Source organism: Sus scrofa, chromosome 8 (genome assembly GCF_054392235.1).
Source record: "Sus scrofa isolate SSC_HxYL_T2T_F1_AM1 chromosome 8, Sscrofa_HxYL_maternal_Yorkshire_Landrace_v2.0, whole genome shotgun sequence".
Lineage (NCBI taxonomy): Eukaryota > Metazoa > Chordata > Mammalia > Artiodactyla > Suidae > Sus > Sus scrofa.
This window is the reverse complement of record NC_139390.1, coordinates 118,657,145-118,683,909: the sequence shown is the minus strand read 5'-3', so window position 1 is coordinate 118,683,909 and position 26,765 is coordinate 118,657,145. Positions and strand designations below refer to the sequence as shown.

At 42.7% G+C, this 26,765-nt stretch overlaps 2 protein-coding genes across 27 annotated transcripts in view; both read right to left on the bottom strand.

The window, feature by feature from the left end:
- The window catches only part of CASP6 (caspase 6), a 1,021,045-nt gene that overhangs the window by 331,195 nt on the left and 663,085 nt on the right, over positions 1 to 26,765 (bottom strand). The gene's annotated exons all lie outside the window — the stretch shown is intronic.
- The window catches only part of ELOVL6 (ELOVL fatty acid elongase 6), a 465,493-nt gene continuing 454,945 nt past the window's right edge, over positions 16,218 to 26,765 (bottom strand). For all 26 annotated transcript variants that reach the window (XM_084973203.1, XM_084973204.1, XM_084973217.1 and 23 more), the window contains 2 exons: positions 24,229 to 24,380; positions 16,218 to 18,629 (listed from right to left, as the gene is read on the bottom strand). In XM_084973203.1, coding sequence (XP_084829329.1) covers positions 18,205 to 18,629; positions 24,229 to 24,380 — 577 coding nt within the window. In that variant the 3' untranslated portion in view covers positions 16,218 to 18,204. The remainder of the gene's footprint in view (positions 18,630 to 24,228; positions 24,381 to 26,765) is intronic.

Here is a 26,765-nt window from a genome sequence, read left to right as displayed (position 1 = left end):
TTTTCATGTGCCTGTTGGTCCTCCGTATGTCTCCTTTGGAGGAATGTCTGCTCAGGTCTTCTGCCCATTTTTCTTCAGTTGGGTGGTTTGTTTTTTAGCTGTTGAGTTGTATGAGTTGTTCGTACATTTTGAAGATTAAGCCCTTGTAGGTTGCATCATTTACAACTATTTTCTCCCATTCCATAGGCTTTTCATTTTTTATGGTTTCCTTAACTGTGCAAAAGCTTGTACATTTGATTAGGTCCCATTGATTTGTTTCTGTTTTTATTTCTATTTCCTTGGGAGACTAATCTAAAACATTTGTCCAGTTGATGTCAGAGAATGTTTTGTCTATGTTCTCTTCTAGGAGTTTTATGGTGTCTCATCTTATATTTGAGTCTTTAAGTCATTTTATTTTGAATTTATTTTTGTGCATGGTGTGAGGGTGTGTTCTAGTTTCTTTGATCTACATGCAGCTGTCCAGTTTTCCTAGTACCACTTTCTGAAGAGACTGTCTTTTTCCCATTTTATATTCTTGCCTCCTTTGTCAAGGCTTAATTGACCATAAGTATCTGGTTTTTTTTGTTTTTTTTTTTTTTTGTTTTTTTCTGGGCTCTCTATTCTGTTCCATTGGTCTGTATGTCTGTTTTTGTATTAGTACCATACTGTCTTGATTACTGTAGCTTTGTGATATTGTCTGAAGTCTGAGAGAGTTATGCCTCTTATTGGGTTCTCTTTCCTCAGGATTGCTCTGGCAATTCTGGATCTTCTATGGTTCCATACAAATTTTTGCATTATTTGTTCCAGTTCTGTGAAAAATGTCATAGGTAATTTGATAGGGATTACATTAACTATAGATTTCTTTGGGTGGTATGGCCATTTTAGCAATATTAATTCTTCTAATCCAGGAGCATGGGATATCTTTCCATTTCTTTGAATCCTCTTTAATTTCCTTAATTACTGTTTTACAGTTCTCAACATATAAGACTTTCATCTCCTTGGTCAGGTTTATTCCTAGGTATTTAATTTTTTGGGGTGATATTTTAAAAGGTATTATATTTTTATATTCCTTTTCTAATATTTTATTGTTAATATACGGAAATGGAAATGATTTCTGAATATTACTCTTGTATCTTGCTACTTTGCAGAATTCGTTGATCAGCTTGAGTAGTTTTTGTGTGGAGTCCTTAGGGTTTTCTATGTATAGTATCATGCCATCTGCATAGAGTGACAATTTTACCACTTCTCTTCCAATTTGGATAGTTTTTATTTCTTTTGTTTGATTGCTATGGCTAGCATATTCAATGCTATATAAAAGTGGTGAGAGTGGGCATCCTTGTCATGTTCCAGATTTCAGCAGGAAGGCTTTTGGCTTTTCTCCACTGAGTATTATATTGGCTATGGATTTGTCATGCATGATTTTATTATGTCAAGACATGCTCCCTCTATACCCACTTTGGTAAGGAGTTTTTGGTTTTGGTTTTTTTTTTTTTTTAATCATGAATGGATATTGGATTTTGTCAAATGCTTTTCCTACATCTATTGAAATTGATCATGTGTTTTTTACCTTTCTTTTGTTAATGTGGTATATGACATTGATTTATTTGCATATGTTGAACCATCCTTGTGAATTCGGGATGAATCCCACTTGATTGTGGTATATGAACTTTTTTTATGTATTGTTGGGTTCAGTTGGCTAAAATTTTGTTGAGAATATGTACATATATTCATCAAAGATATTGGCCTATAATTTTCTTTTTTGGTGGCATCTTTGCCTGGTTTTGGTATTAGGGTGATGGTGGCTTCATAGAATGTCTTTGAGATTATTCCTTCTTCTTCAGCCTCTTGGAAAATTTAAGAAGGGTGGGTATAAGTTCTTCCTTTTATGTTTGGTATTATTTGCCTATGAAGCCATCTGATTATGGACTCTTGTTTGTAGGGAGTGTTTTTATTACCTGTTCAGTTTTATTTCTTGAACAGTGATCCATCTATTCAAGTGATATATTTCTTCTTGATTCAGTTTTGGTGGGCTGTATGTCTCTAGAAAGTTGTCCATTTCTTCTAGTTTATCAAATTTGTTGGCATATGTCATTAATGGTATTTTCTTAGGGTTTTTTGTATTCTGCAGTACCCATTGAGATTTTTCCTTTTTCATTTCTTATTTTCTTTATTTGGGTTCTTTCTCTCTTCTTCTTGCAGAGTCTGGCCATAGGTTTGTCAATTTTGTTTATTCTTTCAAAGCATCAGCTCTTGGCTTTACTGATTTTTTTTTTATTGTTTTTTGAATCTCTATTTTATTGATTTCCACTCTGATTTTTATGATTTCCTTTCTTATGCTGACTTTAGGTTTTGTTTGTTCTTCTAATTCTTTTAGGTGGTAAGTTAAGTTGTTGATTTGAGATTTTTCGTTTTTGAAGAAGGCCTGTATCATTATCAACTTCCCTCTAAGAACTGCTTTTGCGACATCCCATAGATTTTTGTATGGTTGACTTTTCATTGTCACTTGTCTCAGGGTATTTTTAAATTTCCTTTTTGATTTCCTAATTGACCCATTGGGTCTTTGGTAGCATCTTATTTATTCTCCATGTAGTCAGTTTTTTCACATCCCCTCTCCCACCCCACCATGGTTGGTTTCTAGTTTCATGCCATTGTGGTTAGAGAAGATGCTTGAAATAACTTCTGTACTCTTAAATTGGTTGAGGTTAGTTTTGTGCCACAGGATGCAGTTAATCCTTGAGAATGTTCCATGTGCACTTTAAAAGAATGTATATTCTGGTTTTATTGGATGTCATGTCCTGAAAATATCAATTATGTCTAACTGTTCTATTGTGTCATATAGGATCTCTGTTGTCTTATTGATTTTCTGAGTAGAAGATCTGTCCACTGATGTGAGTGGGGTGTTATAGTCTTCAATTATTGTATCCCCAACATTTTTTTCATTTATGTCTGTTAGTATTTTCTGTATGTATTTGGGTGCTCCTCTATTAGGGGCATATATATTGGCAAGTATAATATCCTCTTCTTGAATTGATCCTTTTATTATTAAATAGTGTCCTTCTTTATCTTTCCTTATGGACTTTGTTTTAAAGTCTATTTTGTCTGATATGTGTATTGTGACTCCCACTTTTTTCATTTCCATTCTCCTGAAATATCTTTTTCCATCCCTCACTTTGATTTTATATGTGTCCTTTGCCCTAAGGTTTGTCTCTTGTAGATAGCATATTGTAGGCTCTTGTTTTTTATCCGGTCTGCCACTCTGTGTCTTTTGATTGGAGCATTCAGTCCATTGGCATTTAAGGTAATTATTGATAAATATGTATTTATTGCCATTTTAAACCTTGTTTTCTATGTTTAAGTCTATGTTTCTGCTTTGTTCCTTTACTTTTTTGGTTGGGTGATTTTCTTTTATTTTATGCTGAGTCCTCTTCTTTTTGGTTTCTGTTAATATGTTACTTGTTTTTCATTTGTGGTTATCCTGTTTTTCTATTATGTTAACCCCTTTCTACATGTGCTTTAGACTGTTAGTCATATAGGTTCAAACATATTCTAATACAGGTTCTATATTTTCTTTTCTTCCCCACGTTTTATGATTTCTATGTCCTTTTTTACATCTTCATGTTTATCCTTTTGCTGTTCCTTGTGTATATCATCACTTTCACAAGTAGGTCTTTTATTTTATCTCTTTTTGATCTGTATACTGGCTTCTTTAAGTGATTACTTTCTGATTGTGACTTCCTCCATCCTATATCTTTTCACTTATTTCCTCTTTATTTAAAAAATTTTTTTTTTTGTCTTTTAGGGCCACACCCACAGCATATGGAGGTTCCCAGGCTAGGGGTTGAATCAAAGCTGTAGCCACTGGCCTATACCACAGCCACAGCAATACCAGATCCAAGCCATGTCTGCTACCTACAGCACAAATCACAGAAACACCAGATCCTTAACCCACTGAGTAAGGCCAGGGATCGAACATGTGTCCTCATGGGTACTAGTCAGATTTATTTCTCCTGAGCCATGGTGGGAACTTCATTTCTTTCCTCTTTAGAGGAGACCTTTCAATATTTCTTTTAGGATAGGTTTAGTATTACTGTATTCTTTTATTTTTTGTTTGTCTGAGAAATCCTTTATTTCTCCTATTTTGAATGATAATCATGTTGGGTAGAGTATTCTAGCCTGCAAATTTTCCCTTTTAGAACTTTTAACATATCCTGCCACTCTCTTCCGGCCTATAGTGTTTTTGTAGAGAAATCAACTGATAGCCTTATGGGGGTTGCCTTATAATTAACTCTTTGTTTTTCTCTTGCTGCCTTTAGAATCCTCTCCTTATCTTTAACTTTTGCCATTTTTATTATAATATGTCTTGGTGTAGGTCTGTTTGGGTTCAACTTGGTTGGGGCCCTCTGTGCTTCTTATATGTAGATATCTGTTTCCTTACTTAGTTTCAGAAAGTTTTTTCAGCCAGAACGTCTTCAAATATATTTTTAATCCACTTTTCTTTTTCTTCTCCTTCTGGAATCCCTATGATACATAGATTGGCTCTCTTTATATTACCCCATAGATCTCTTACATTGGTTTCTTTTTTCTTTTTCTTTTCTTTTCTTTTTTTTCATTTGGCTTTCTGTCTGCTGTCTTGATTGGGTGATTTCTATTATTCTATCTTCCACTTAGTTTTTCCTTTGCATTATTTGTTCTGCTGTTCAATGCCTTTACTTCGGCTTTTGTCTCTGCAAATGAATTTTCTAATTTTTCTTGGCTCCTCCTTATAGTTTCTAGTTCTCTTTTAAAGTAATCTGCATTACTGATGATACACGTTCTTAATTCCTTCAGTATTTTGATTACCTCCTTTTGAACTTGGTGTCTGTTAGACTGCAGAGGTCTGTTTGATTGCTTGTGCCTTCAGGGGAATTCTCCTTTTAACCGGGAATGGTTCCTGTGCTGCTTCATTTTGATTATATTTTTCTTACTCTGTGAATTTAGGGAAAACAATTATCTACTGTAGTCTTGGAGGGCTATTTATATGCAGGAGCAGCCCTGGGTCACTTGTGAAGGCTTACTGTATATTTGGTGTGAGGGCTCCTTTTGGTTTGGATGCTTGCTATCTGTTTCCTCAGTGTGTGCAGGTTGTTTTACTCTTTCCTCAGTGTGTGCAGGCTGTTATACCCTTGCTGGGAGTGTGCAGGTGCTCGGCCTGCCCATGCTTCTGGGGAGGTGTGGGGAAAGGGAAGCTCCTGCAGTCGGCATCTGGTTGCTCAGCCCTTGGCAGTGGCAGCGATCCATGTGGAGGTGGGGGTGGATAGGCTGCTCCTCAGTGACCCTCAGGGAGGTGGGAACAGTGCCCAGAGCCCTTGGCAGGGGCAACAGTGTGGCATGTATGTTCCCAGAGAGGTGAGGGCAGGTGATGCTTGGTTGTAGGACCTTCTGCAATGGCAACACTGAGGTATGGTTTCTTTAATAAATCACTTGGCATGGGGAAAAAAATCAAACAGGAGAGTTATCTGGTGGCCTAGCAGTTAGTATTTGGCATTGTCACTGCTGAGGCTTTGATTTGATCCTTGGACCAGAATGCTGTGGGCATGGCCAAAAAGAAAAAAAAAAAAAAAAAAAAACAAGGAGGAGCTCTCTGTAAAAAGACATTTTTAGGAGTTCCCACTGTGGCTCAATGATAAGGAACTCGACTAGTATCCATGAGGATGTGGGTTCAATCCCTGGCCTCACTCAGGGGGTTAAAGGATCGGCATTGCTGTGAGCTATGGTGTAGATCACAGGGGAAGCTTAGATCCTGCATTATGGTGGCTGTGGCATAGGGTGGGGGCTACAGTTCCAATGTGACCCCTAGCCTGGGAAATTCAACTTGCTGAAAGTATGGCCCTAAAAAGATAAAAAAAAAAAAAAAAGGACATTTGAGAAAGAGGCAGGGAAATTTGAAAAATGGCCAAGATATTAGATGGTAATAAGAATTATTGTTAATTTCGCTAGTTATCACAATATCAATACTGCGGTTATGTAAGAAAATGCCTTTCTTAAGCAATGCTTTTTAAAATATTTAAGAATGAAGTGTCATAATGTCAAGGATTTGCCTTAAAACAAATATGGCAAATATGGCAGAATGTTAATAAATGTTAAAAATCTAGGTGCTCAGAATGCGAGGCACTCATTAGACTGTTCTCTCTACTCTTAGATACTTTAAAAGTTCTCATAGTAAAACATTTCACAAGTGGTTAGGTTCAATAAAATTCCTTATGAATGGAGGTCTGAGGAGTTCAAAAGTTTTTTCAAAAGAAAAAACTGCAAATTAAAAAAATACACACATCTGTGTAAATGTGGACATTTTGATAAGAATTAAGATAGATTTTCAGAAGTAATAAGGATTTTTCTTGATAAATAAACTTTAGGTAACAAAATGAAAAAAGGAGATGTAAACAGGCTCTATTTCCTATTTGTTAGGGTCACTGGATTTATTCTAGTTTCAGAGCTGGACATTGAATGAATCCAATTCTGAAAAAAAATGTCATTATTGGAGTTCCCCCGTGGCATAACAGGTTAAGGATCCAGTGTTGTCACTGCAGCTGCTAGGGTCACTGCTGTGGCTTGGTTTTGATCCCTGGCCTGAGAACTTCCGCTGCAGGTACAGCCAAAAAAAAAAAAAAAAAAAACCATTGTAATGAAAATGCAGTTCGTATAACATAACTGCAAAATAATATGGAAGTGTGATGCGCCTCAAAATGCTAGCTAAAAAGAGCCCTTTTTAGTGGCATTATACCTAAATTCAATGAGATTTATATAATTGCTGTCATTAAAGCAAAATCCATAGCCTAAACCCTTAGCATGCATTTCATCTAGTTCGAATAGGCAAACAAGCACATGTGCTTCTGCAGCACAGGGACAATTTTCTTCATGTGATTTTATTACAGACATTTCCAAATTGAAGTCTTTATTTGTGAGTTTCAAGGTAAAGAAATAGATCTGCATTTAATGATACTTCTTGTGATCAATATGTCCTTCCCTAGTTTTAAGTGACAGGTGCATTTTAATTAGCTTAGACTTTTATATATAAGTGCAAGAATTTTAAGACCTTGTGAATATAATTATCTTTTGGGAGTTGTCTGTATCTAGAGTCAAGTTTCTTGTACTAGAAAGCCTCATTTAGCGCACACACACACGCGGACATGCATGTTTGTTCTTGACAGACTCAGCCATCAGAACCATGATGCAGCAAGGCCATTCTGTTTGAAAATCAAATGTTTGTGTTGTATTGAGATTCCTGGCACCTTCAAATTGCATTGTGCTAAAAAACTGCTATTAAAGCTAAACAGGGCAAGAATTCACCCCTGTCTCCCCAGGAATTCTATTTTTTTTTTAAGGGCCACACTTGCAGCATATGGAAGTTCCAGGCTAGGGCTCAAATCGGAGCTACAGCTGCCAGCCTACACCATAGCCACAGCATCATGGGATCCGAGCTGGGTCTGTGACCTACATCACAGCTCATGGCAATTCCAGATCCTTAACCCACTGAGTGAGGTCAGGGATTGAACCCACAACCTCATGGTTCCTAGTTGGATTCATTTCTGCTGTACCACAATGGGAACTCCCAGGAATTCTTTTAATTACAATATTCACCCTAAAAGCTGTGGTGAAGAATGATCTTTTACAACAGGTTATAATAATACCTGGAAAAAAAAAATATCTGGGCCCAAATAGTGGGTGCTCAGGTGAAAGATTTTTTTCTTCCTTTTAAAGATCTTGAGTGAATAGCAAAAACAAAAACCAAACCACAATGCAAATGTCAGAAAGAACTTTACTTTGTTCACATCAATTTTTTTTTTTTTTTTTTTTTTTTTTACGTAGTATCTCATTCTCTCTTAGCCTGGAAAATATATTTTTGTTGGAGTTCCCATCACGGCTCAGCAGTTAACAAATCCAACCGATAACCCTGAGATTGTGGGTTTGATCCCTGGCCTCACTCAGTGGGTTAAGAATCTGGCACTGCCGTGACCTGTAATATAGGTCACAGACACAGCTAGCATTGCTGTGGCTGTGGTGTAGGCCAGCAGCTAAAGCTCCAATTCAACCCCAAGCCTGGAAACCTCCATATGCCATGGATGTGGCTCTAAAAAGCAAAAAAAAAAAAAAAAAAAAAGATGTTTTTGTTGTTTATAGACTGCATCATAATAATATAATGAAATTCTATAGGCAAACTTTTGGAGGATCACAGAGAAGAATACAGAGAGGCTCACATATTTATCACCCAGAAGACAGTAAGAAATAACAGTAGTAGTATTAATATTAGCTAATATTTATTTATTTATTTATTTGTCTTTTGTCTTTTTAGGGCCGCATCTGGGGCATATGGAGGTTCCCAAGCTAGGGGCTTAATCAGAGCTGTTGCCGGCGAACTATACCACAGCCACAGCAATGCCAGATCCGAGCCACATCTGAGACCTCCACCACAGCTCATGGCAACACCAGATCCTTAACCCACTGAACAAGGCCAGGGATCGAACCTGCAACCTCATGGTTCCTAGTCAGATTCGTTTCTGCTGCAATGATGGGAGCTCCAATATTAGCTAACATTTATTGAGCAATTACTATGTACCAAGTACTGTGCTAAGAGCTTTACAGGGGTTTATTTCTTTAATTCCTCACAGTAGCTGTGGCTACCATTCTCATGAGAACATAAGAAGAGATGAGGAAACTGAGGCACAGGATAGTCATATAACTACCAGACCCAAGCAGATGGCAGAAGTAGTCAGTTTGATTCCAGAGCCCATTTTCTGAAGTCCTAGACAAGAACTTCTGTGAATTCAACACTCAATTGCATGAAATTTTAAAATTTCCCTGGAATAAGCAAATTATCCAATGGCTGAAAACACAGTTCGGCCTATTATTAAGTATAAGATAATAAAGAACAAGGACTTTTCGAGGGCACATAAACAAACATTTACAAACATATACTAAACACACAAAAGAGAAAGAAGACATCTAAAATGCTACAGCTGACATCCACGATTACATGCTAACATTATTTAGTCCTTTCAGCAAATATTTAGCCCTCTCCCAGGCCCGGGAGTTGCCAGGGAGAACAGGCCAACTTAGTTCTTTGTCCTACAAAGTTTGTTGTTTATTGAAAACAGATTTTTCAATAGTTTACAAAGAATTATTTATTTATGACAGTGATAAGCCACACGAGATAGAAAAGCACGGGGCTATTGAGAATGCCACCCGGGCACCGTAACCTGTTCTTTCCAGGTAGGGGAGGTGGGCATGTGGGAAGGCCATGAGTCAGGAATCAACAGCAAATCTAAGAAATTATCGTGGGAGTTCCTGTCGTGACTCAGCGGTTATGAATCCGACTAGTATCCACAGGCATGAGGGTTCAATTCCTGGCCTCGCTCAGTGGGTTAAGGATCCAGCATTGCTGTGAGCTGTGGTGTAGGTTGCAGACACAGCTTGGATCCCACGTTGCTGTGGCTGTGGTGTAGGCAAGGCAGCTGTGGCTCTGATTGAACCCCTAGCCTGGGAACCTCCATATGCTGACGGTGTGGCCCTAAAAAGACAAAAAAAAAAAAAAAAAAAAAAAAAAGAGAGAGAAAGAAAAAAGAAAGAAATTATCATGACTTTCCGTAGTTTGGCTGCTTAGTTCAAAAGCTGATTTTCACTGGAAAGGAAAGGACTTGTTTTAAGTATGTTCGCGTTTTCATTATTTACGTGTGTGCAGGGTGCTGGGTTGAATTTAAGTTCATCTCAGAGGTGTCTGGACCAGGGATAGGGACAAGGCAACGGGGAGTCCGGAAGAAATCTGGGAGTCCTAGGAAAGGAACTCCACCTGTATCCTCTGCCGGGCTCAGATCTATCAAGGCAGGTCCGGGGAGCAGATACCGTGGCCACAGGGGTCCATTTACAACGGGGCTGAGGATCTTCCAGGGACAATACTCGACCAAGTTAAAGGAGAAAGTAGGTCCAATGAGCTCAGCCGGGGTGGGGCGAGCTTGTCCCATGCAGGGTGGGATCAACATTCACTGGCCGTGCGCTGGCCGTTTCTCCAGTCCATCTCTTGGTCCCTGGATGCATGTCGGTTCCTAAGTGGAGAAAGGAGCCCGTTTTCTCGCATAGAGCATCTAACCAAGGAGAAAGGAGTGTCTACCCCACCACAGAGAAGACAGCACCCCGCCTCTCTGAGGGATGGAGGGTGCCCGCTGGGAACTGCTAAACCTGGCCAGGCCTGAAGATTTCAGGGCCCAGGAGAGAGATGCAATAGCAGCTGGGCTGGGGTGGGGGGGGGCAGAGAGGGGATGGGAGGGAAGTGGGGTGGGAGTGACCAGGTAACAGAAATGCCCCATGGAGGCTGTGAGACTTCCCTTGGCAATTTCCAGAATTAGATGCGAGGGACTCAGCAGGAAGTCAGAGGTCCTGCATCGGTGGGAGTTACAAACCATCAAACAGTTGGGCTCTACAGGCCGGTGGGTCCCAGGGAAATGTAGGGTACATGCAAATGAGCAACTGAGTGGGCGTGGCCGCCCAAGTCAATTGGGAAGCTCTGTAGGTTTATTTCTGTTGTCTCGATTTGATTATTCTAAAACCAAGTTTCGATCAGAACTGCTTTTCATTTGGAGACAAAGTACTCATTTTGCAAAAATGATCTGGTATTTCATAGTAAAACACATAGAGCTAAAGCCAGGCAGGATGCAGCAAGAGTGAATACTGTTTGGCTTCTCTTTGCAGAGAGATGTTGGCCGCCTTAAGAGACACCTACTGGAGTTTTCATAAATAAAAGAGGAGCGAAACACTCCAGGGGGTGGCAGATTTCTCTCTAGTCTGAAAGGAATTAGTGTAGTCAATAGAAAAGGAAACTGTGTTTGAAACCCCAGGCTGTATTACAGGTTTTTCGCCCTGAGCGGTGCTGAAAATACCGAAGATCGGAGAATCCCGCAGCGAGATTGCAGGTGCGGGGGGGTGGTATCAGGAGTGAGCTACTCCACGTGTTTAGCCCTTAGGCTGTAACGTTGTTTTCCAAGAGTGTAGGTGTATTTCCCTCTAACTACGTATCCGCGATGCATATATAAGTAAGGAGGAGTACCAGGGCTTACTTACATCCTTCAACTAGTACGCAGATGAAGAAAGAAAAGCAGAAGAAAATGTGAAAGGTCGCGGGGTAAAAAGGGACAAGTGATTGATTTGACCTGACCCAGAGCCTCTCGTCTTGCCTGGAATCCTTTTGGTGGCAGGAGGTTGCCGGCATCACGGGCTGAGGTGGGGGTCACACGCGCGATTCCGCAAGCGAGTGTCCAGTTTAGGGGGAGGGGTTGCGCGGTGCAGCCCATCCCTCCCCTGTGTTGGAAATCCCTGGCGTCACCAGGACCTCCTCGTTTTGTCTCAGGACAGGTGTTTGGCCATAACAGAGACCCTGTCCCAGTCCTACCAGGGCTGGAGGTTCATCAGCTACAGACTGACCAATGGGGACCCATTTTAGTCACTTTAACTCTTGCGACTATTTTTGTTGTTGTTGTTGTTGTCGTCTTTTTGCCTTTTCTAGGGCCACTCCCGTGGCATATGGAGGTTCCCAGGCTAGGGGTCTAATTGGAGCTGTAGCTGCTAGCCTACGCCACAGCCACAGCAACGCGGGATCTGAGCCACGTCTTCGACCTACACCACAGTTCACAGCAATGCCAGATCCTTAACCCACTGAGCAAGGCAAGGGATCGAACCCGCAACCTAATGGTTCCTAGTCGGAATCGTTAAATCATTAACCACTGCGCCACAACGGGAACTCCTCTTGTGACTATTGATTTAGGACACTCACTGTGGCTTCAGTGAATATCATTTATTCTGAAAACACAAAACAAAAGCAGCCAAGAGGGATCATGTTGCGGAAATATTGCAATCTAATCCCATTCTTTTTCATTCCTAGGAAGGCTGCTACATAGCCTGTTTCTTGGTCTTGACGTGACCAAAGTCCAGCATTTCTTGCTAGCTAGACAGTGATATAACATTCTTGCATGTTTCAGTGCACCCTGTATTCATTTCGGAAGCTTGCATTAATGAGACTGTGTTCCCATCAGCAGCTATGTGAGGGTGCAACCCTTCCTATTGGGAAGAAACCCCTCAAGTTTGCTTCTGCTTTTCCTTTTGCTTTTGTGACGTTAATAAAAACAATTTTGTGTTGCCATGTGGCCCCGCAACCCATTTTGCCCTGAATTAAGTACATTAAATGGATGGCAAATCGAATAGAAAGTTCCATCTTACTTTACTCTGAGATGATGTGAAATGAGAGGGGTGTTCAGAGCAAAGTAGCTGTGGAAAACCTTCACCCGAACAGGTTCTTGGTTTGAAATACAAATGCTGAAGGGACATTGCTGTGGTACACGTTTGTGGAGAAAGCTGCAGAGAACGCCATCAGTGATTTAACCGAAAATGTATACAGTGGAACATACAAGAGCACGAGAAGGCGAAGGCTGAATGTTAGGAGCTGGGCGTAGAATTACCCTTGCCGGCAGGTGTGTTGGTGACATCCCGCGCCTTCCTGGAAGGGAGCTTCTGTGCTTCCTAGAGTGCCCAGCGTACCCACATTTCATCCTGAAACACCTTGTCCAGTGCTGAGCAGCGCAATCCTCTTCATCTATACTCTAGTTCTCTCCCTAGATCTGATTGGCTACCTTGAAATTGAAGTTAAGGAGATTATGTTCACATTGCGTTCCGTCTGCTTCTGTGACATTTGCACTAATGATTGGATTTTCCTTGTCTGTAAATCGGGGATCCAGCTTAGGCTGCCTGCCCCAGGAGGACGGCCCTGGTGAGCACTCAGGTCTGGAGACTGGGCCAAGTGTTACACCCATGGGTGGACATCTGGGGGGTTGATCAGTGGTATTGGGGGACCTCAGCATTCTTGGGCTCTGCTCAGGACCTGGGGGGTTTTCGTGATGCGCCCAAGTTCCGAGAACACATCGGAGTTACGCGTGGAATGGCCTTTCCAAGATTGTTGAGTAGCCCAGAGTGTCCTAGATCCCCCCTGTGAACGGCCCCAAATGAGAGAGAAAAGAAACTGGAAACATAAGTTTGGTTTTTAAATCAAAAATTATGATTTTATTAATTTTTTAATATACCAGAAAAAATAGTTCTTTTAATGTCATGAGATAAGCACTTGAAAATAACAATTCCAACATTGCTGTGATTTGCTCTGTGAGGCTTACGTGGGTGGGCTTCTATCTGAACATTAGGCGCCAGAGTCTCTAAGAGGCTGGATCTTCCACTGGTTTTCAAGCAACCCCCTGCCCGAACACACCCAGACGGGCAGACCTGACTGAGTTGGATATGCTTGGGCAGCTGTATGGGGCTGCTTGTGGAGCATTCTCGATTTCTGTCCATGGGGAGAAAAAGTCTCAAGTGCCACCAAACATGGGGACAATACCAGAGGTACCAGCGTTCCAGTACCAACATGGGTCAGGACCTCTCAATTCTGGCCTAAATGTGTTGCAAGGATGGCTTGACCCCGATTTATGGGGCCAGTTTCTTAAATTTAACCAGGTGCTTTAGGAGACGTGTTTTACTACAATGTAGTTTTGGGTCTGGATTGCCCGTGAAGTGAATCTGACTCCCAGACTTTGCTGCCTGCCCAACATAAAGTCAAAATGCCCTTACGGAGATCTCCCTGACCCCTGAACCCCACCATGGGTGTGCTCCCAGTGTCTTATCTCTTTAGCACTAGAATAACTCCTGTTTTACTTTTTTGAAAAAAAGTGTAATTCAGGAGGAAGGGAAGCCTGGGCCTTATCCCCGCCCCCCTTCTGTGAGCCCCAAATTTCCAAAGTATCTGAGGATGAAGCAAGTAACTTGGTGATGCAACAGGCTTGTATTGTTTGATGCTCTGCATAGGTGTCATCTAACTGGTCTCTTTAGTGATGGGTTCTTTCATATGGCTCGAGGGTGTTTTCTAATTGGCGTGTTACCATTAACATTCAAGAAAATGCTCTGCCTGCACTGATGCTTCAATACTGGGGACCAGCACACAGAGGCTAGTGGTTCATTGGAAGATTGGGACCCAATGCTTCATACTGATTGTCGGCACAAAATAGAGCATCGCTGCTTTATCAGCTGTCACTTGAATGTGTACACACTACAGGCCAAACCCTGAGGTGCATTCTTAGGAAAATCTCTTCTGCCTACTAATGGGTTTGAGGCACAAAGAATCAAGTCTCATATATAAAGAGAAAAGGGACAGAAGAACAACTCTACAAAAGCTACCGGAGACAATGACTCACAGCACGAAAATAGGCTCTACTAGCATCCCAATTCAATAGCAAAGTGTTTATTATTGAAAACAAAGACTGGACCACTGGACTTCCATCAAAAAACTCTCACACAATTGTACAGGATGGAGACTGTTTCAGGGGAATAAGTGTCTAAAAGAGACAGACATGGACCACACACATACACCTCAAAGTACTGAACTCTGGGAGGCTGTCTGTTTGACCTTCTCCATTCCCCTAAGAGCCTTCTTGAATTGCCAGCACATGGCCAATCCAACAACTGTGTTATTAAAGAATCATTAATTCACCAAACTGGGAAAAAGCCCTCACGATGTCCTGGAGCTGACTTAGCTGGGTGACACATAGGGCCTCTGAGGAAAGGCTGTTCTGTCACAATGAAGAAAACATAGCAAACTGAGCCTGTCTCAGGTGACCAAGCCATCTGGGAACCAGGCCAGACTTGTAGAACATTCGACTCCAGTGTGGTGAACTCCAAGCACCTTGCTATTCTTACGTGGCAGGTTTTATCTGATTATAAAGATACCACATCTGATTTAAAAAAAAAAAAAATCTGTGGGTCTCTTTCCTATAAGTGTTCTTTCATTCAGCTCTACAAAACCCCCACTCAGTGCACTGAGATTTGGACTCAGAGCTTCATTAGGAGAGAGACGTGAGAGAGGGTGATAATCAATTTTCTTCTTTCCCCAACAAAAGGGGCCTTTTGTTGTCAGCCATCAGCAACATATAGGAATGTATTGTCCTTGCCCCCCTGATTTTTATAGTGGAGGGTAATTGAGAGGGTGGGAGTAAACTACCTGGAATAATCACATCCATACAAGCTTTTAACCTGGTACTTTGGCCTGCTATTGACTATGACTATAGTAGTGGCTCTTTTCTCATGAGCAAAAATAGAAGGTGCAGACAAAGCCACCTGCTCTGTGACTAGAGCACTAGAGTTTTCGCGGCAAACTCACAGACTGGGGGTGATGCTCAGACCGAGTGTATCAAATTTCAGGTATTTACGTACAAAATGAAGATTGGATTTGAAGCATTTTTTTTTTTTTTTTTCCGATCCAGGAATGTTTTCACCCTACTGGCATTGGAATGCAGTGGAGAATCTTCAATAGAAAGATGATCTATTGCAGCATGGGGTGGTGGGGGGGGGCAGCTCTAACCACTTGCCTGCCCCAGTTTTTCTGGAATGTTACCTGACAGCAGGATTAACTGTGTGGCAGTCAAATTCTCTGATGGGCTTCAGATTTGCCATAGGCTTATGGTCCAGCCTCCTATCTGGATATAATGAAGCGGTTAAGCTGAGATGTTAAAAACATTGCACTGAACCTGTAATACCAGAATCTCAAAAAAAATTTTTGTAAGGTGTAGATTTTCTCTCCCTCCCATGATAAACATCAGAAATGCCTTTAGATATATTTAGCTAATTTAAAAACTATTTATTAGCTATTCAGCCCGTGAACAGAAATTCTAAATTATCTCACATGTGAACACAAGTATGAACCTGTATCAGGATGAAAGTGCTTTGGAAGCATCATTTAAGGTCTATTTAAGCTCTATGCTCATGTCCTCCTTCTATGCTGCATTAAAGGATCACTGGGAAATCAATGGATTAAATAAACTCAATCCACAAGATAAGCTCTAACTGGTCCTTCAATTACACTCAAGTCAACTGTTATTTGGCCTTTTCCTCACTTTAATTATTCTGCTCATTTTCTCTTACAAGAAAAAAAGCATATTGCACAGTATCATGTATTTTCAAAGCTCAAAATAACATTATTTGTATCCTAAGGACCCATTAGTTGTTCTAGCAGGACCTGGCTTTTCAGCTCTTGTTGCTACGCTAGTGACAACAGTACCATCCCTCCATCAACTGTTTCTCATCTAGGAACCAACGGCAAGAACATCAGAGACTCTTTGCAATCATTTAACACCCATGTAACAGCTCCCCGCCCCCGTCAGTCATGACTGGGTTTGCACGGATTCTTTGTTCGTTGTTGAGACCATTCACACAGAATGGAATAAAACTTTATTCTTTGAAATTCCACACATAACCGAGAGAGGTCGAGAAGGCCCTTGTCATCTCTGACAGAGAAGCAAAAGCGTCTCTGTTTCATGAATGACAGCACACTTAAAGCTAAAATAATATAAAAATAATTTGAAAAATCCATTTTCTGTACACTCTCAAATAAAGCAAGAAAGATAGACAACAGCTTTTTCTGCTAGCCAGAAAATGTGTTTCTATTAGTTTGGGCTTTGAAGTTCTGTGTACCTCACATCTGTGTGTATATATGTGTGGCTATGTGTGTATAATCTATGCAGGTGTCGCAGCCCCTACCCTTTTCATCTAGTTTGTCTAATCATGAAGCTATTTAACCAATTGGAATACTATTATATCACATTGAACAACTTTACATAATTGCTTCTTTGAAATACTAGGAAGGTGTACACATTTATTTGGCTTGTAAAGGACTGAAATGTTACAGATATATTATCTAGCCTTTTTTTTTTTTTTTTAAGAATATGGCTCTTAATAAATTTTCTTAGTTCCAGAGCAAAAGTTCCTTTTAAAAAATTTCTGAAGCTGACTTGAAGCAGGAAGAACATCTTCCAATTTGGCCAAAGAGATGATGACTATTTTATGTCACTGAAAATTTGAAGACTAAAAGGGGCCTTTTGTTGTCAACTGTTCCACCGAAATTCAGCACGAAGTGTGAGTATCTCCACTTGACCAGCAGAGGGCACTTTAAGCACCTCTACATCACTCGGAGAGCAACTGTAGATGATGCAGAAACACAGTGTTTGCCCAATTTCAGGAAGAGTCCTGCAGGGCTTTTTGTTTTGGAAATTCACAAAAATATAGAAAACATGGACTGTACCACAGGGTGTCACTTGGAAAGGTATGAATGAGGGTGAAGTCAAACAGGGAATCAGTTTCTGTCCTAGGGAGCTTCGGCTCCCTCTCTCCTTTGCTCTTTTCCAGCTCTAGTTTGTTAACCCTGCTGCACCTTTTCACAAGCCATAGAGAGTCCATTTTGCAAGTCATGGGGTTGAGGTTTATCTTTTCTATCCTGTATTTACTCTTCTGCTTGAAAGGCTGAGGCAATGGAACCTGGGAGAGCCTCCCGTCCCCCCTTTAGGAGTAGAAAGGGCAGCTAAGCTCTCAGGAAGGCGCTGCGATGGAGCAGCCCTTTGGGGGGACCTGGGCTCCCTTGCTTCCCTCCTCCCGGGAAGGATCTTGGGGAAGTATCGTGCCCCGTGTGGTGCTGGCAAACTCGCTAGACGGAGGCTGTGCGATGAAGGGAAACAAGTCTTTCTCTGGGTTGAAAGAGGGTTGTCTCTATCCATTTCCTCAGGTGATTAAGACATCATTTCTCATGGGGGCTACAGCTACTAACCTCTCCTAGAAAGGCTTTCGCTTCTGCCAAAAGCATGATCATTCTATACACCCTGTCTTTCCTCCATTTGTATCTTTTCTCTTGGCTCCAGTTTAGTGTTGAACAAGACTAGAAAGGATGGGGTGGGTGTGTGGGTGTGGGTGTGTGTGTGTGTGTGTGTGCTCGCAGTTTCTAAAATAAACTTCTTTGATCCTTAGAGAAATATACCACTTAGTAAATCCATTGTTTTCAGATATGTTAATAGCTTTTGTTTGCCTTCTATTTCTCTCTCTCTGCCTCGGGCCCACTTTCGTTTCTCATTTGTCCTAGAGTTGACAGGTAAAGAGAGATGGGGTCTTCCAGCAGCAGTCCTTGGAGATGGAGGTGTCCTCAGCGAGTTCTCACCCAAAAAGGATCATAAACTTACTGGGTCAGGGCAACCTAATTCTCTCTAAGCTGCCTTGGGGTTTGTGTTTGCTCATATGTCTTGTTGTGTTTTAGCTGCACCATATGTGATTCCTTGTGCCATTTTTTTCTTTTGTCTATTATTTTTGTCTTGGTGACCCTGAGCTATGGCTTCCTCCTCAGCGCCCATCCTAGTCAGCCTTGGTGGTTTTCCTCATCTTGCCGATGTAGGCCTCAAAGAAGAAGTGGCAGAAGAGCACAAGGTAGCTGAGGTACATGAGCGAGGACCAGAAGATGTTCGGAAAGTGAGAGTAACACTGGTCTTGCTGCATCCAGTGGAAGACCAGGTAGTTGACGACACAGCCCACCAGCATCTGAGTGATCTGGGACAAGGTGATGAACATGGCAAACTTCCGGGACACTCGGAACCCCGCCGCTCGCAAGGCGTAGTAAGAGTACATCACCGAGTGCACGCCATAGTTCATGGTCATGAACCAGCCTCCCCCGGCCACCATGTCCTTGTAGGAGTACCAGGAGTAGAGGAGCACAGTGATGTGGTGGTACCAGTGCAGGAAGATCAGCTTCTGCTTCCTCAGAATGATGAATATTGTATCTCCTGAAAGACAAGGAAACACATGGACAGGAGCCCCCGGGCCACAGTATCTTGCATTTCCTCGAGAAGGGAGAGAGGTCTCGAACTCGTGCCTGAGAGTAGGAGGGACTGGCTTAGACTCCCGGCCTGATGTTTACTAGCTCCTTGGCCCCGAGCAGGTTACTTCTCCCTACTCTTTTCCAGGTTTTGCATCTATAAGATGGGGGACAGAACGAGCTTGGCATTGTCTGAGGACTAAAAACAGAGGAGAATCCGCCTGCCCTCTTGGCACCGGGTAAGTGCCCCCATGCATGTGACTTTTAGAAAGGTGTTTTGTATAAAATAACGCCTTTGATTTTGATTTGATTTGGAAGAGACACTAGTCACCACGTGGCCAATTTCCAACTCGGCCACGCATTTGAGGAGCTATTACCCAGGAGAGTCAAGTGGCTTGTCTCAGATCATTGATGAATAGGGGAAACAAACTAGAATGCAGGAACCCAGCAACAGAGGTCCTTGGGCCTCTCTGGAGTAGTAACACCACTTTTCTTTGGTACATGACAAAGGTATCACTTAAAAACATAGTTTTGTAAGCTCCTTGTAAAATGTGAAGCCTTGATATATGGCAGTGAAAAAAGTAAAATTTAAACAAAAAGGCAAAAGCAGAAAAAGAAAATGAAAGTTATCTTCTACTATATTAAGTGAAGAGAGTTATGGGAATATTTTATACCAATGAATCAGGAGATTAAAAAAAATGGAGAATGACACATTTTATGGAATTAACTTTGAGGAAGCTTTCCAAAGATCCATCAGAAATTTTACAGGAGTTCCTGTTGTGGCTCAGCAGGTTATGAACCCGACTAGTATCCATTTGGATGCGGGTTCGATCCCTGGCCTCACTCAGTGGGTTAAGGATTCGGCATTGTCGTGAGCTGTGGTGTAGGTGGCAGACACAGCTTGGATCCCGAGTTGCTGTGGCTCTGGCGTAGGCTGGCAGCTACAGCTCCGATTCGACCCCTAGCCTGGGAACCTCCATGTGCTGCAGGGGCAGCTCTCGAAAGCAAAAAAGAAAAATTTTACTAACATTGTCCCCCTGAAGAAAAAGACCACTTGTTTCTAAGGTTGAGAATTTATATTCTAGAAGCAAAAATTGTGCCCAGGTAGGTAGATGGTATTTATTTGCAATAACTCTCTGAAAATCTAGGGATGCTGCCGTAGAATACTTATGTAAAGCTGGATGTAAAGCTGCCAAGTGACCTAGAAATACCAAAACGATAGTCATGTGTATGTGATGTTGGCCAAATCAATCCCTCTTGGTCAAAGGTCCTGCTGGCACCACGGAGAGAATCGTGGCCGGGTGTATAAACAGTGGGACTTTTGACTCCTGAACATCTCGGCCACGTCACATGTTTTCACTGCATCACGCCACCTCACCCGTCCTCTGTACCACAGTCTCTCTAACCTTTGGCTCTTTTCAGTTGAGAGCCAGCCTGCGGACAGGTCATGGTGAGCTCCTATCTAAGTGGCCCTCCTGAACCATGCCTCCTGCCCACGTGCTCTGGGACAGCCTGTGTGCTCTGGGGACATTCAGGAGCATCTGGAAGGCCCAGGGCGTGCACGGCTACTGCGTGCTGGGCAGCCCACAGGGCTCGTGGTTTGGCCCAGATGGCGGTGCCCCTCTTGGCAGCATTAGCTGGCGCTCTGCTGCGTCAGTTTCAAAAGCAATGACAGGCTCAATGGAGCAAGGAAGGAGACGCAGAACAGATGTTTCCAAGTTTCTGCTAAAACAAAATCTCAGCAGGTTTTCCTGTAATTCAAAACAGTAGTCACTCCAAGTTTCGGCACACCAAGCAGATAGGTGGTTCGCTTCCCCTCACGTGCTCTGGTAGAGCGCAGCCCTGTAATTCACTGAAATGCTCTCGCTGTTCTCGGCTGAAACAGAAAGCCCTGCTTGCTAAGATTCTAGTGAAGGGGCCATGGCGAGGTTGTGTTTCATGGGTGCGGAGTTTCAGTTGGGGAAGAGAAAGTGCTGGTGTTGGATGACTGGACAATAATGAGACATCTTCTTAGTGCCGCAGCCCTGTACAGTTTACAAATGGCAAGCTTGATGTCACGTATGCTTTTTCACGATTAAGAAAAAAAGGAGTGAAAGCTGCAGGTGTTGAACATGGAAGAACTTGTTCTTTCTTCTCATAAGACCTTATCTTTCTGGTACACAGAAGGGAGGCCCAGCGTCTTAGAGACGTGAAAGGGAGAATTCGGTACATAAAAATAAGAAAAATTTGGGAGTTCCCACTGTGGTGCGGATCTGGCATTGCTTCAGCTGCAGTGTAGGCTGAAGCTGCAGCTCGGATCAGTCCCTGGCCCAGGAACTTCCCTAAGCCGTGAGTGCAGCCATAAAAAAAGAAAGAAAGAAAGAAAAATTCTAAATAATCCAAATGGATAAAGCTTTCTTAATTAAACAGTAGTGACGAGGTTTTCTATGAGTGAAAAACTGGGAAGGAATTTAACTTCCCAAATGAACAAAAAGCCTCCCAGATGTACGTGTTCTCTAAATTAGGGCCAAGATGCTCCATTGGGCCTGACTTTCAGATCTATATTGATTCAGTTTACCTTGGGATGAATGCTAGCGAGGGAGCTCCAGGATATTTGAAAGAGAATAGTAAGTGAGATTTCAAAATTGAAAAAGGGTTCTCAGACCCTGAAACTATCTGTATAACGCATCGGAAACCGCAGAAAGAATTGGTGGCACACACTAGCCTCATGAAAGAGCTGTGCCAACTTTAGGATTTAATTATTTTTCCAAGCCCACTGTCCACACTTCTCCCTCATGTTTTGCCTGTGAAGGAATGGCCTGTCTGATAGTCAACTCATAAACTACTGCGGTGAATGAGGCTTCTCCAGGGAAAGCAATTATCCAGCCAACGGCACAAGGAATAGTGCAGCTTCTCTGGGCTCAAGAGGTCAGGGAGCTGTGTCCAGTTACAAGGTCTGCACGGGGGCAGGCGGGAGTGGCACGTTCAGGCCTAGATTAATCATGACAGGTGATTCCTGAGCATCCTCAGGACAACACTCTAAGAGGACAGAGGATCACAGCACCAGCCGCACTGAGTTCTCATCCAGGAACTGTAACTCATCTGCCACCTGAGGACCCTGGTGTCAATCTGGAGCAAAAGCTGGCAGGACAGACAGCACAGGGCTCATCGAGTCTTTGCAGGAAAATGACGACTGTGAATGGGTGGGGTGGCTCTCCAATAAATTGTTCCTCCAGCAGGTAGAAGGGACTCTTTTATTTTCAAGCCCCTCAAACACCACTGGATAAAACTAAGAACACAGACAAGCAGCCCTGGCAGAGAAGGATACTTCTAGAAGCAAAGACTCGAGTTGTTCCTTTACAATTTGAGGCTTAAGGGCTAGAAGCGTAGAGGTATTTTTTTTTCTGATCAAAAACAAAAACCTCATTGAGGGAAGGGAGGTGGAGTTTGTGAAAGTATTCAGGGAAGGCACGTCAGGAGAGTAGTGGCATGCATTTATGCATTTATGTAGTCAATTATTGAAAAGATGGGGGTTCATAAGGATACTTACGCAGAATAAAGTAAAAGTCAGACGGTTAGGGTATTTCTCAATTTGAATAATTCTCTAACTTTGGTAATGCAAAAATTTAAAGGAAAACATCACAGACTCCCAAAAGAAAGAATACAGGCTCTCATTCTCAGACCAACACTAGTTTGAGGAATAGTGATCTGACTCAGAGACTCTCTGACTCGAAATAAAAAAAAGGATCACTATGTAAAAATGTCTCTGGCAAGACAATCATTTTATCTGTACATGAAAATAAAGTTAAAATATTCTCAGGCTTTTGGAATTCCTAAAAACACAGCTGTAGACTTTTGGGCGTTGTGTGTAGCTCCAAGTCTGAAAAAAACGCCTCTGGCCTAAGGCTTTGTGGCTCGTGGTCCTGATTCAAATATGAAAAATAGCTGCCTGGGCCTGGTTCATAATATTCATATGATACATTTCCTTTTTTTGATAAAGTAGCGATTCCATGTCAGCCTTTTAAGTGCCTGGCCCATGACAGGTGCTTAATATACCTTTATGAATGAATCTATATTAATATACATTTCACTCTAAGACTATTTTTTAATAGGCTCCGTGTGTGTGTGTGTGTGTGTGTGCACAGATGCATGTACAGAATATTCCTCCTGCTGCTCTTTTCTTGTCTTTGACCTTGGAAGACAGTGGTCAAACCAACCGTTCAAACCAACTGCCAGCACTTTGTAGGCAGCAAGTGTACAGACCCCAGGAGAGAGTGGGTGGGCTACAGGTGCACATACTGGAGACCCTTCCTATTCTTTGTGAACAGACACAGAACTAGGGGCACCTTTCACTGTTTATAGCTCATCTTGCCAGGGGCTTACAACAAAATCACCACCTCAGACCCCCTTTTCTGGAGACATAGGAGTGGGAACACAATCTATAAATAAAAATTTTGACTAATCCAATTCTTAATTCTAGAGAATTAATGGACAGGTGTCTCCTAAGGATATATACTGGCTTGTAAGATGCTGGCCAGCAGGGCTCATGGATGAACTCAGAGCGTATCATCACCAGTGGATCCCTCTCTCTGGCAATAAAGATACCTTCCTGCGGAACTGTGCCGGTGTCAAATCCTTGCTGCTTACTTTTTCACTGTTTCTGCTAATCTGTGCCACACTTATATTCAAGACTGTTAGAAAGTTAAAGGAAAAACCTTAGGAATCTATGTTATATAGAGAGAGCCAGGATGTGCATTAATTTCTAGAAAGTGAACTATATTTCTCTAAGGCCTCTTTCTTTGATGATTAAAATTAAACAACATCAGAAACTAACCCTTGGCATTCCCATCGTGGTGCATCGGAAACAAATCTGACTAGGAACCACGAGGTTGCAGGTTCAATCCCTGGCCTCGCTCAGTGGGTTGAGGATCCAGCATTGCCGTGAGCTGTGGTGTAGGTCGCAGATGTGGCTCAGATCCCGAGTTGCTGTGGCTGTGGTGTAGGCTGGCAGCTACAACTGCGATTAGACCCCTAGCCTGGGAATCTCCATATGCTGCAGGTGTGGCCCTAAAAAGACAAAAAGACAAAAAAAAAAAAAAAAAAAAGAAAAGAAACTAACCCTTAATATTTGTAATGAGAACATGAAGATACCCAATCAAAAAGCTTCCTTAACTTCCTAGTCTGCATCCAAACTCCAGAGCTGAAAGTATGGGACTGGGTGAGGGCTGTGTGGCTAATTTCCCCCCATATTCTAAAATTAGCTGAGCTGTTAACCGGTGGGAAAGAAGGGGCGGGGTAGATGTTATAAACCCCCAGAAGTGGGTTTTCAGTAAGGCTTTGGACACCTGCACATTTAACATAAAGTATTTTGTTCTTCATATACACAATGCACAATTATTTCAAAGGAGGGAAGGAGAGAACAGAAAAATAGTGGAAGTTAATCAAAAAGTCATTAATCGTGACTTTCCTACAACCAGTAAAACAGGGCCTTCAAAGTTGTTTCTTGGTCCATTTAAAAATAAATATTGTGGGTGTGTAGCTACAAAGGGGGTGGGGGGGGAGGAAACGGAAGGAGAGAAGACACTCACCTAGTTCCGGTGCTTTGCTCAGCACAAATGCATAAGCCCAGAATTTGCTGACAGGTCCATTGTAAAAACCCTGGTCACAAACTGAATACTTCAGGCCTTTGGTCATCAAAATGTACAGCATATAAGCACCAGTTCGAAGAGCACCGAATATACTTCATAATGAAAAAAGAAAAGAAACAACATTCAGAAAAAGAATTTCACTTCTGACATGAACCGTTGGTAGAAGCCTGCCACTGGCAGGACATTGATAGCGATGCAGCAGCATGAAAATCTGCTTTTACCCAGAGGCATTGAAAATGGTTTGTAAACAAGAGTTACACCACTTCTCAGGGCTTTATTCTGAAGGCCATCCCTAAGGCCGCCTAACGCGTCGTCCTCAATGTTCCAGAAAGGTGTCATGGAAAAGGGGAGTGCATCTCAGGCAACAGCTCAAGAACTCTGCTGACCTGACCTGTGTTTTGGCTTGAGAACTGTCCCTTGGGAGTGAGATGGAGTTGGCTGAAAACTCTGCTAATTATCTCCATTTTGTCCTTTGTCCAATTAGTCTCCAGATCCCTGGCTCCATTTCTTGAATCTCTCTCGCTCTCAAATCCATCTTTTTCACAGAAGCCCGAAGAAGAAGGCTTAACTTCCATGGGAAGCCCCCCTCCCCCTGGAGTGCCCCCAGGATCATGCCCCTGAGCTCCCCTAACCGTGGCCAACCGTGTTGCAACACCGTTCTTCAATGCCCCGAAACGTGTTTGCCTTCACCCAGGCAGAGTTGCTCAAAGACTGCTGAACAAGCGATACTGTGGAAAAGTAAACGGACATGTGGCATTTTTATCCAGGAACCGCTAAGGAAAGAGGAGAGCTCTGGAAGGCGCTGAGCTCTGCTGTAACATGAGGTATGAAAGGACCTGGCAGCTGGACCGCGCCGCCTCCATGACAGAGTGAACCCGACAGGCACACGTGCCCCACAGCTCGCCAACTGCACGGACCACGGAAAGGAGAGCTGGCTGATCCTGGCGGGGGGAGGGGGGTAGGGATGTGCTGGCCCATCCTTGTCCTGGCAGCATCCCATTTTAGGTTTTACAAGTCCTAAGATAAACTAGCAATCAACTATTGAAATGAGTAGCAGCCTCACCCAACAGGGAAATGAGAGCTTTCTGTCCTTGCAGAGGCACATCTTTTAAGATGTCTCAAGTGTTGCTCCATAACAAGTCATTCCACCAGGGGACGCCATCCGTAAACATGTGTCCACCAGATAAAACCAAAGATCACCTTCGCATCGAACCAAAGTAATGAGACTGAATTGCTGGCAACAGCCTCTTATTTGGGGGGCTCTGAAAGTAGCTTCTCTAATGACATACCGCTTCCAGGAAGAAATGCAGTTCCTCTTTCCAACATAGAAAACGATCCTACATAGGATTTGGGGTATGACTTTACAACTGTAGATCCTATGTCCCCCTGCACTCAAGATGTAGCCTCCAACGCCTTCATGGGACCTGCAAGGCTTGAGTGGCCCCCCTCGCTCCCCCCGCCACCCTTCCCTCCCGCCTATTCGTCCCATCCCTTGTGAGTCAATCCTCCCCGCACCTTCTGATCCTTTCCGTTTTGTGACTTGAGACCTGTGCATATGCTATGTCCTCTTCTTGGGGAGCTCTTCTCCCATGCTCACTTGAAGGCTGCCCCTTCTCACTTTCTTAAACAAATGTCCCTCCTGGTAGCATGACCTCAGCCTTTACGATCAATATACAATCCTGGCTTGCGAATGGGAAGTTGGATTTCATTGGTAATGTCAGGTACATTTTTCAAATTTCGGTTTTCCCTCACCAGAGGGTGGCTAAATTTTCATAAGGAAAGTTGCCACCATCACCAGATGATGGTGACTAGAAAATTGGGGACTTTGCTGCTTATGGAAGGTAGCAGGGAAAGAGGGATATGGCGTCTCCACTGAGCTTACAGAGCCGACACTGTTGGCTGCCTGTTCGAAGCTCAAGTCTCTTCCTCCTTTTCCATATTAAAAGAATCCTGATCCTGTCCAGGTTCTCCCAACTCATGCTTCCCCCAAGGAAGCTGACCTTGTCTTTGGCTTAGGAGTAAATCCTAACGATGTAAGCAAGTTTTAGTACTTCCATCTCCCTTGCTAGTAATTTGTTAGGCTGGGCGTGGACCCCGTTCTAGCCAACGTGATGTGAGGAGAAGGCTGCTGGGGCCTTTTTCAGGCAAGGTTTCCTTGCTCATCACCACGCAGTGGTTGGAAGAACAGCAGCCATCCTGCAACCAGGAGGGAGCTACCTTGAGGACAGCTCACTCAAGAGGACGGCAAAGTATTCCCTTGAGATGTGACTGAGCTGCTGAATTACCCATTACCCTTTCAGTGATTCTATCACAAGACCTCTTGGTGTTGACATAAAGCTTCCTAATTGGATAAGCCATGTGGAGTTTTGCTTTTTATTATTTATACCCCAAAGCATCCCAGCAGACACAACACACCAGATCTGATCTTCAGTAGACTTTTGAACACTAATTTTTTTTGTGGCTACAAAATAGATCTA